Source organism: Sarcophilus harrisii, chromosome 1 (genome assembly GCF_902635505.1).
Source record: "Sarcophilus harrisii chromosome 1, mSarHar1.11, whole genome shotgun sequence".
Lineage (NCBI taxonomy): Eukaryota > Metazoa > Chordata > Mammalia > Dasyuromorphia > Dasyuridae > Sarcophilus > Sarcophilus harrisii.
The window spans coordinates 659,970,707-659,982,636 of NC_045426.1; the positions used below are offsets into that span (position 1 = coordinate 659,970,707).

Genomic DNA, 11,930 nt, shown 5'->3' on the forward strand with positions numbered 1-11,930 from the left:
CATATGAAGAAAAAGGAAAACCTTCTTTTCCCTACTCCCTACCAACTTTCCTCCTCCTCTTCCCTGAGAAAACAGGCATAACAAGACAGTAAAGGTAGGTCCACATTTAGAGGAAAGATTACCCTACATTAGACTGGATGCTCTTTTCATTGCAGGTGATGGGAAATGAGAGTGATAGGTGCAGCAGAAGGTGGAAGCTGCCTTGCATTGACACTGATGAAGTGGTCATCAAGCCTTTTACAACCTTCCCCCATGGAGTATACACACTTTGTTATTACCCAATTTGATCCTCAAAACAACCCTGTGAGGTAGATATTACTATTATACCTTTTTTGTAGTTCAGGAAACTGAGTTTGATAGATTTTAAGTGACTCTACCACAATCACACAACTATGAAGTTTTTGAGGTCAGATTTGAATTCAAATCTTCCAGACGCTAGTCACAGGCCTCTATACCGTTTGATTATGTGCTCCTTGAGGGCAGAAACTATCTTTTGCCCCTCTTTGCATCCCAAGCACTTAGCACACTGCCTGCCTGATTGATTTATTGACTGACTGTCCACTGCTACCTAGGATATCCCATCCAAAGAACATTAGATTTAAAAGGAGTCAGAGGATCTGAGGTTAGAAATTAGCTTATACTCTAAGCTATATGACTCTGACTGGGCAAGCCCCTTAATTTCCCAAATGAGGCCATAACTAGATGATCAATGGCAACATGCTTCAATATGCTGGAACTAGGCTGCTGTTAAAAATCAAAACTTCCAGTTTATCTGGATAAAAGGAGCAAATCACAAAAATGAGAACAAAACACAACCATGGCACAATGGCTATGACTTGGGGAAACAGTGTGTTTTAGAGGGAAGCTCACTGATCTTGAACTCAGATCACAGGATTCCAAATGATTTCTGATGCTTATGCATTTGACCTTGGGCAAGTCAATAACTGCCCGAAAATTCAGTTTTTTTCCATTCTAAAATAAGGTATTCATACTAGATAGGTGATCTCTGAGGTCCCTTCCAGCTCTAAATCTGTGGTTGTATAATGCTATATGCTAAAAGAGCCAATGGCACAAAGTTTACATAGAATCTGTGTTTTAAGTTTCCTCTCAACCCTGATTTTCTATTGGATATATGCTAAAATCTATTTTAGCTCAGTGCTTCAGGTTCAAAATCTTCTTCCTTGGAGGAGGGCTACAAACACAGGGAGTTCTTAGCATTGCTATCACAGCAGCATTGTGAAAATAAATTGGATAGTTTCATTCAAATTCTTCCCCACAAGAAGCCAAGCCCGAAGAGTCTGGAGTAGAAAGTGGGCAATTACTTGGGGTTAGTTTCTAACAAGGACCTCAGGGAATTGAAGCTTGGGTGGATTCTGTGTAAAAGCACCTACAATGGTACCCACTCATCTTTCCTAGTAGGCAGACCAGATTCCCACTGTCATACAAGCCACCTCAGTCAACACCTCAAGCCTTTTTTTTTTTTCCTAGAAGAACTTATGGATCTAGCTAATTCCCTGATCAATCTATGGGAAGGAAACCTGGGATGACAGAAGTTCTGGGTTTTTCAGAAACAGAATAGAGGATTCTGACCAAATACCCAAATAGGTGAATTTGTAGAAGGCGTTTTCCATTCATCTCAAGGGAGAAAAGTCATACAAAGGAATATGGTGAATGAGTCATAAAATCTTAGAAATTTAATGCTAAAAGGGACTTGAGTATGTCAATTGCCAGAATTGAAACATAGAATTTCCTTTTCTTTTATTTTACATTTCTTTTATCTTTTAACTTTATAGATAGGACTGAGAAATATTTTCCCCATACAATTTCTTCCCATAATTCAGAAAAAAAAATTATCTACTAAAACTCTAATTTTTTCTCAAGTACATCTAACCTTTTGACCATAATGCAACATACTTAATATGATTTCTTTTGTAAATAATGATGTGAAAATCCATTTTATGAGTTTAAAAAATATCTAATCAGAGACTTATAAAGAAAAGTTCCTTTTTTCCATGAGGGAAACATAATACTAAATACCTTTTTGTTACCCTTGAAGAATATATTATTTTGATAGTAATGAAATATTCAGCATATAGAAATCTTAGGTTTAAGACAGTATTTTGGAGTTCAGCTGAAATTTAATTGAAAAGAAAATTGTTTCCAAAATACTAATCATATTACGACTTAGTGACCACAGAATGAAAGTTTTCTGGGCAGTAGGACAAAATGTCCAAATTCCTCAAAGGATCACTAACAGTATATATGTTTGAGATATTTGCATTTTGGTACAAAACATGATGATGATAGGAAATTTGAAACAAGCAATAATTTCTTAATTATGGCAATATGTCAAATAAAATCACTAAATATAGTAACAAAGTCATATAAATTACTGACAGACCAAAAATAAAAATAACATCACGTAGCAATCAATTTTCCAACATTCTTTCAGGGAACATACTGGAAAGAGGTAAATTCTTTGTGTGTGAGAGAAGGGCCAAGATAAACAATTAGAGATGTTAACTAAGAAATTAAAGTAAATACTTAATTATTTTCTCAGGCATCACCAGGACTTTTAGATCAGCAAACATTCAATAGTCAAAAGAAACGATGAAGTATAATTAGTTATACATTTTTATTATAACTGGCAATTTGTCATTAATTTCATTTGGCTAACCATCAAGCAGTAGTTCTGCTAAATAATTTCTTAAACTCAATAAATGCAGGAAGGCAGTCTCATCCCTTTTTTTTTTAACACTAATTCTATGGAAGGTTAATAAAATTTAGCCTTTTGATATGATTTGATAACTTCCCACATACTGCACATTCATTCACAAACATTCACAAGCATTGTACTAAGTGAAGAAAAATACATGAGGAAGAATTGGGATTAAACAACATTCACTAAAATAAATGAAACAAATACAATTTGCATTCTTTTGTATTACATATAATCCATAGCTGTACATCAGATCTATAACTGATGAAGCTTCCAAAATTCCAACTTTGAAGTTTCTAAAATGTTTAAAAAAATAAAACCCCACATACATTCTTTGATCCAAAAGCCTCAAGTTATTATTTAAATATGTTTATATGCTTTTCCTCATTCACCAGTATTCAAAGACATTATTATAGAACCACTTCCTCTCTTTAACCTAGATGAAATATTTGCTGGGTATTTGCATAACAAAAGGGAGTACAGATATAAAACTGACTAATGAAAAACTGGTAAACTGTTGTACCAAAATAATTACTTTCAAAAAAAACTTTTGGATTAAATATGCATATGTACAGATAATACTGATGTTAATATTCATTGTTTTCAAAGTAAAAATTATAGAATGTAATTCTAATTGGTTGTTGATTCACTAGAGTCCTTCTTAAAGGAACCATAAAAGTAATTTCTGTAATTTAAAAAAATCTCTTATTATTATTAAGCATTTTTTATTTTGTTTTATTGTTTTATTTGTTTTATTTATTTTGTTTTGCCTTCAATTTCTAAATTCAGAACAAATGTACTGAGTATGCAGGATTTTGATCTATTCCAAAATGAAGGTTTGGAAGACTAAAATTTAGTTATTCCTAATGATGGGTCCAGACAAACTAACATCTATTAATTTAATTTTGAGTTGTTAATATCTTAGCCCTTTTCAGCTTGGATTGACCCCTTCTTAACCAATAAGAATTAAAAATAGATAAGGCCCTTCAAGAATCAGCCATGAGCTTCATTGGAAGTTGTAATGGTTTACTGATTGCTTGCAGGAAGCTTATTTGGAAGACAAATATACTTGCCTCTGGTTTCTTTTGTACTGCTGGCATGTTAGACTGAAGCTACTGAGGGGCAGGGGAGCAACCAAAGATCTGTGATTGAAAGCAATAGTTAGAATAGTGCTGATGTAACATACTGAAAACTGTTGATTCAGCTTGGATTTAAAATGGAGAAAAGAGGCATGCCAGTAATAGAGGAATTAGCTGTGCAATAAAGTACATTTAAATTCCTTTAAACCAGATTAAAATTAAATCATTACTCAGAAGAAGGAAAAATTTTATTTTCTTCTTCCATCTATATTCATGATCAGTCATGTTTCTCATGTTCTATGAGTTAATATTGATGCTTCCTAATGTATCTGCTTATTGAGAGACTGAAATACATTTTCCCCAACTTCTGGTACTTACATAATTCTTCTGATAGAATCTTTTCTCTCCAATTCAGGTTTACTTGATTGTTGTTCTGAATAGTCAGTCATCACCAGGAATTTGCAGATGGGAGTGTTTTTTTTCATGAACATGAGTAAGAATTAAGAACTTATACTAACCTGTGTAATCCTGTACTATATAGAAGTATTGTGTCCTTCTATGGTAATAATAGCCCTTTCTAAAAGTTTCTGATTCCTAGAAGCTGATATAGAAAAGCCCAGATAATGAAGAATCATCTAGGAATAAGTTATTACTACCACTTCAATATAGCATAAGTCCCAATTATACAATTCTTCCTTAAAAATTTCATTTTAATTAAGTAATTACTTTATATAACATTTTAAGGTTTATAAAGCACTTTATGTTACCTCATTTGATTCTCACAACAAACCTGCAAAAAAGATGCTATTAATCCCATTTAACAATGAAACAATAGAGGCACAGAAAGGTTAAGTAAATTTCCTAGAGTCATACAGATAGTAAATGTCTGAGGAACGATATGTTCTTTTCTCCATAGTCTCTCAGAAATTACTGCCAGTGGTTCAATAATCACATTCTCTACCACTTTCAGGACCTTGTGATATAGTACATCCAGGCTGGTTCACTGGAAAATTCACAAAGAGCATGCACTTGACTGCAGTCAAAGAGCAGTCAAGTGCATTCTTCCCACCCCCTCATTAACCTTGACTTTCAACTCCATATTAAACATGCTTATTCTAGTCTTCTGAACTTATTACTCATGTAAAAATCATTCATACCATGTGGCAGAAAAAAAAGTAAAGAAAGATTTCATGAATCCTGCTTTCTTAATGTGTGAATTTTTTGTGTATTTTCATTTCCACCCAAAATATTCTTATGAATTACTTATGGCTGACCTGTGATAGAATCTTCTAAACTCATATTGGTTTGATCAGCCACAGTAAGACATATGACCCCAACTTTGGTCCTTCTCAAGAATGGAAGATATTATTACACCAACCAGGGATTTCCATTATTCCATCTAACCTGAATAACCTGTCTATCCTTGGTTTAGGCTTTCTCCTTTTCCAAAAAGACTTTAAAAGTTCTTTTTGTTTTTGGGGGGCACTGTGTTGGCACAATGGATAGAGCTCCAGCCATAAAGTAAGAAAGACCTGAGTTCAAATCCAGCCTTAGATACTGTGTGTAAATCTTGTTTCCTCAGCCCCTCAGCTATAAAATGATCTAGGAAAGGAAATAACAAATCATTCCAGAATATTTAACAAGAAAACCCCAAATGGGGTCACCAAAGGCCAGACACAACTGCAAATGACTGAACTATATAATTCATTCCACCACACTGAAATCACTCTGTTCTCTGGCTCTCCAGATAAAATACTTTCACTTGTTTATCTATTTTGTCCATCCAAGGTAAGATCAAATAAAGTAATATTGTAAATTGTGTACCACAATTCCTGGAACAATAATGGGTTCTTAAATGCTTATTCTCTTCTCCCTTTTTCCCCCAAAGTCTAAACTACTATGCTTAGATGCCTTTACAATTCTATCAACAGGGAAGCCCCATGCCTATGTTCCCAGAATTCTTCCAATTTTAGAGTACAAGGTGAAACTGCAAAGTGTTGGATCATAATTTGGAACATGTTTTTCTGAGGTTATTTATTGCTAACAGTTCTGGTTTAGAACTGTTTTCACCCTTTGACCATTGTTTATTGGAGAATATTCTTTGTGGTATGCATATCTTCTCAATTCCCTAAATATTTTGTATCTGACTATTAGCAATGACATTTTCTTTAATGCAATCAAATGTTTCCTCACTATCCCATTTCTCTTCCAATTCTTTTATTGATTATATTCACACAAAAATATGCAAACCAATTTTGAATGAGCTGCTCTAATTTCGTCTCCTTTCCCAATAGACCCATGGAAGGAGGAAATCGAACAAGCATCTCTGAGTTCATCCTCCTGGGCCTTTCAAACCAACCTGAACAAGAGAGATTTCTGTTTTTCCTATTCCTGAGTATGTATCTGATCATAGTGATATGTAACCTGCTCATCATTCTAGCCATTAGAACTGACTTTCTAAGTCAGTGTCTTCTTCCTCAGCAATTTGTCCCTCATTGACATCTGCTTCACCTCCAGCACTGTCCCCAAGATGTTGGTTAACTACATATCTGGAAATAAAGCAATTTCTTATGTTGGGTGTCTGACACAAGTGTTCTTCTTCATCTGGTTTGGAAGAATAGATAGTGTCATCCTTGCTTCCATGGCCTATGACCATTATGTGGCCATCTGTGCCCCATTACATTATACCATGACTATGACCCAAAAAGTCTGTACCCATCTAGTAGCAGTATGCTGTTTTGGGGCTTATATTGATGCCCTGAGTCACACTATTTCTGTGATGCCACTTTCCTTCTATGGCCATAATAAAATGCCTAATTTCTTCTGTGATCTCAGTGTAGTCTTAAAGTTGCCCTGCTCAGATACCTTGCTGAATGATCTGATGATCTACATAGTAGGAGGACTGACAGCCATTATTCCCTTTACCAGCATCCTCATCTCCTACATGTGCATTTTCATTGCAGTCCTGAAGATCCCATCAGCCCACGGGAAAAAGAAAGCTTTCAACACTTGTGGCTCCAACCTTGCATGGTCTGTCTCTTCTATGGAACAATCATTGGAGTGTATTTCAACTCCACATCCTCCCATACAGCCCAAAAGAACACAGCATCAGCTGTGATGTATACTACAGTCACCCCCATGCTGAACCCTTTCATCTACAGCCTAAGGACCAATGATATGAAAAGAGCCTTAAGGATGCTCTTCAGCAGAGAACTAGGTATCTCCCTATGACTATGATATGACTATGATAGCTCAACTATCTGTATCTCAAACAGTTATCCAATATTTTAACAAATTTTCAATAAAATATCCCAAGTATAATTAATAAAGTCAGTTGCTCACCTCTTATCTACACTAGTGGGGATACACTATGATAAGAAGGCTATTGGAGCTTTGAGTTCCTTCTGATTCTATGCACTTCTTAGTAGAGCAATCACATAATCTCCTGTGCCTCAGTTTCCTCATCTGTGAAATGAAGGGACAGCTATGTTTGGATCTGCTCACTAGAGGATTTCAGTACCAGCCCAAATCCTAATCATAGGTGAGGAGTGAAGGGACAGAACTCATGAAGATGGTCAAACAGGAGTCCATTTATTCCAAAATTCAGGCTTATATATCCTAATACACTTACACTTATACTATGCATACATGTGCTAACTATAGGATACTGTGCAGGACTACATAAACAACTGCTATTGTGTATAGATATTTCCTTGCCATTTTAGTATAGTAGCTTTAATTGCAGCACAGGTTGTTATGCTCCCTGACTTCTCAGGAAGACTGAAATACTCCTAGAGGGATGGGGAGCCAAACCAGACACATCAGCAAAGTTCCTTTTTCTGAACTAAAAGGTCTTGTACCTCACCCAGGGTTCCTCACTATTTGTGACCCTTTACACAGATACACAGGGAATACTTTATAGAGTTAAACAAAATGAAATTCTGCAACTTAAAAGTTAACTTGCCTGGAACACTGAACATTCTCCATTTTGAGAGATGGACTTGAACCCTGGCCTTCCTGAATTCAAGATCTACCTCTCTATTTACTCTGCTGCACTGCTGCTCTAAGAAAAGCTGACAATAAAGAGTTTAGATAAACATAGGAAGACTGTTAGGAACTAAGGCAGATATAGTAAGTAGAAGCAGAAGAATAGTATATACACAATTACTCTTAACATGTAAATATTAGGGAGACCGGAATTCTATGTAAGTATGAGAAATAATTGGGCAAATGTATCACCTTGTTTTCTTTATATACATGGGAAATATTGGATGGAGAATATTGTAGGTACCATCTTAAGTCATCAGTGTATTTGTCACTTTCATTAAACTTGAAAAAAAATTTCCAGGGAATAGGGAACATCTAGTAGACATAGCTTGAAGATAAATGAAGGAGCAGGTATGGTAGAGGTGGTAATATGCTAATGAAGATGGGATGGAATGGAATTTATTGTACACACAGGAGTTGGCTTTGGCGAGGCTATGTGTCACCTCATCATGTTAGACAGTAGTAAAAGGCAAAATAATAGTAAAATACATCTTGATGATGTGAGACAATGAGAAAGGGAGCACCAATTAATAGAATCTCTTAAATACCATATATATGATATGTACCATGGACTGGATAAACTGTAGAAATTGAATTTAATGGACTATTACTGTTTTACAAGAAGCAATGAATACAGAGATGCCTCGAAAGACTTACATGAAAAAATGCATAGTAAAAATGAAGTAAGAAAACAAAATGAAAATTGCCACAACAATATACATGGAAAAAATGACAACCTCAATATAAAAAAATGAATCATAAAAAATTACCAAAAATGTAAAACGATCAACTCCAAAAAATAAAGAAGACATTTTTGCCCACTTTGTTATTGAAGTGATGAGTCAATGGGTGTGAAATTTGGTAATTTTCTTGTATTGATTAGTTATGCTGTTTTTTTTTTCTCTTTTTATTACAAAAAGCCTTCATTACAAAGGGATGATTCTCTGAGGGGTGTAAAGTCAAGTTAAGTCAACAAGCACTTATTCAGCACCTATAAGTCTGACATTATGTTAAGAGCTAGGGACACAAAAAGGCAAAAAAAAAAAAAATCAACAAAAGTAAGTCCCTACTCTCAAGACATTCACAACCTAATGTGTTCTAACATCACATTCTAACATAAAAACAATTATGGACAAGTAAAATATGTAGAAAGGATAAATTGGAGATAATCAGCAGAAGGGAAGCACTAGCATTAATGGAGACCAGAATGGGACTCTTGCAGAAAGTGAGATTGTCACCAAGATGCAAAGGAAGCCCGGGGATGGGGATGAAATGAACAGTAAAAATGGTCAGTTTGATGGTGAAGTGTCTTGTGTGAAGAGAAGCAAGGAAGATAGTACCATATTACAGAATACATGAGAGGTAGGAACAAATATGGTCAGACAACACTAGTAAGATAGAGGAGCAGGTGATAAAGGGTTCTGAATACCAAAAAGGATTTTATATTTGTTCCTGAAAGCAATAGGGAGACAAAAGAAAGTATAAGGATGTGCCATGATGACATTTATGCTTTAGAAAGAGCAATTTGACAAGTGGAACTGAGTGGAAAATGAACTGAAAGGTAGAAAAACTTGGAGGAGGGAGAATAGGCAACAGGCTATTATAATAGTTTGAGATATGGGAGGGAATCAAGAACATGGAAAAACAAAATACAAGAATAAAATTCTATTTAAAAATATATATCAGTGAGGGGGAATAGGAATTTTAATGTTAAGTGTTAATGAATAAAACTATTTGGCACTGATGAAAGTAAAAAGGTAAATCAGCATAACAAATTAGATAAGGAAAAAAGTATACTTCCCATTTAGAATCAGCTCTCTACACAGGGAAATCTTTTGTTAAATACAAAATATTGCTACCTTTTAAAAAGTCATGAATATAAAGAAAATTCATAAAAGCATGGAAAAATTATAGGAACTCATCAAGGTAAAGTAAATTAAACAGAAGAAAAATAAACATAATTACAATAATGTAAATTGAAAGAACAACAAAAAAAGAAGGGGAGAATGATGTGTAATTTTAATGAACAATCTTGGGGCTAGAAAAATTTGAGAAAAATATACCTTCCTCTTTTTTCATGAGGGATTATAGATGTATGATACTAGATATATTGTCAGTTGATAGATTGATTGGTTTTGCTAAACAGCATTTTCCCTTTCTTTTTGTTTTTTTTCTTTTTTTGCAAGAAATTATTTGCTGGGAAAAACAGAAGACATTCAGTAAGTAAAATTATAAAAAAATTGTCAATAAAATTTTAAAACAAATACAATGAGATATAGTCTGGATCAAAGCTTTTTAAACTGTGAGTCACATTCCCATAAGGGATCATATAACTGAATGTGGGGGTCATGAAATTATGATTTATTACCAGTTATATGGCTATATAAATATGTAATTGATTTGTTCACTTATTTTATATAATTCACACAGCCAGAATCACATAAAAGTTTCTCTGGCAAAAAAGGGTCACAAGTTGGAAAAGGTTAAGAAACCCAGGTTAGGTCATCTTAAAGTATTTTTTCATTGCTGACATTGGATAATTCTACTATGTAGGATTAAGTGGGTGGAATGGAACCAAGATAGTGGAGAGTAGACAGATCTTTATCTGACATCCTCAGATCAATACCAGATCAAGCCTCTGAAATGGTTTAGGAGTGACAGAAATCACAAATATTTGGAGTGTAACAAATTTCCAGCAAAAGATATTTTGGAAGACATTCAGAAAAAGTCCATTTCAATCTGGGGGAGGGGGAAAAGAGGGAGATAGTCCACCCCAGGTGCTGTGCAGAGATCCTGAGCAGTTTGTCATCCAGGTGCCTGGAAATCTACTGGGAGGCTCTTAATCAAAATACAGCAGCATTGGTTACTCTATCCTGGTTACAAGACAGTGGATCAGCAGGTTACTTGTGAGACATTCAGTGCAAATACAAAAGTCAAATAGTGAGCCTCTGAAGCCCAGAATAACACAGAACTTGGCCATACTCACTCAGGACTGGAAGAAAGCTTGCAGCACTGGCCCAGAGCAGCATAAAAGTTGTCCGTAGAGAAAGCTTGGGAAATTTCCCCTTTGTCCTAAGAGCAAACCTCAACTTTTTTTTTTAATGACCAAAAAAGCAGAAAGAACTCTGACTATACTAGTTTTTATGGAGAAAGAGAACAGATCTCAAACCCTGAGGATCCTAACGGCAAATTGTCTCCAGATGGAGCCCTAAAAGATATGAGTCAGTCCCCATCTAAGAAGACTCTCTTAGAGGAATTCAAAAAGGATCTTAAAAGAGAGTTAGAAGAAAAATGGGGAAAGGAAATGAGAATTTTGCAAGAGAATTTGGAAAAGAAACACAGAAATTATTTGAAGAAAACTCCTTAAAATTAGATTCAATGAAATGGGGAAAAAATATTACTCCTTACAAAATGGATTTGAAAAAGAAACCAAATCATTGAAAAACAGAATTTGTGAAATGGAAAAAAAAATCCAATAAACAAAACACCTCATTTCAAAGTTCAATTGGCCAAATGCAAAAGGAGATAAAAAAGCTAACTTAAAAAAAATTCACTAAAAATTAGAGTTGAACAAATGGAAGTGAATGACTCAATGAGATTTCAGAAATCAATCAAACAAAACTAGGAAAAAAGAAAAAAAGAAAAAAATAGAAGAAAATGTAAAATACCTCATTGGAAAAACAACTGACCTAGAAAATAGATTTAGGAGAGACAATCTAAGAATAATTGCCCTTTCTGAAAATCATGATGAAAAAAAAAAAAAACCTAGGCATCATCTTTCAGGAAATCACAAAGGAAAACTATCCTGATGAACTAGAAAAAAGGATATAATAGGCATTGAAAGAATTCACTGATCATTTCCTGAAAGAGAATCCAAAATGAAAACTCCAAGGAACATTGTAGCTAAATTTCAGAATTATCACATCAAGAAGAAAATATTACAAGCAGCCAGAAGGAAACAATTCAAATATTGATTACCCAAATGTCAGGATTAACCAGGACCTAGAAGCTTCCACTTTAAAGGACTGAAGGGCCTGGAATCGGATATTCTGAAAGGCAAAGGAACTTGGATTGCAACCAAGAAT

General features: G+C 34.6%; 1 protein-coding gene across 1 annotated transcript; it reads left to right on the forward strand.

The window, feature by feature from the left end:
- The first annotated feature begins 6,096 nt into the window (after nt 1–6,096).
- LOC100927586 (olfactory receptor 1361-like) lies at nt 6,097–7,029 on the forward strand. Its single transcript, XM_012544168.1, is given in 3 exon segments — nt 6,097–6,263; nt 6,265–6,824; nt 6,827–7,029. Coding segments are annotated over 3 exon segments (930 nt in total).
- Nucleotides 7,030–11,930: the final 4,901 nt, after the last annotated feature.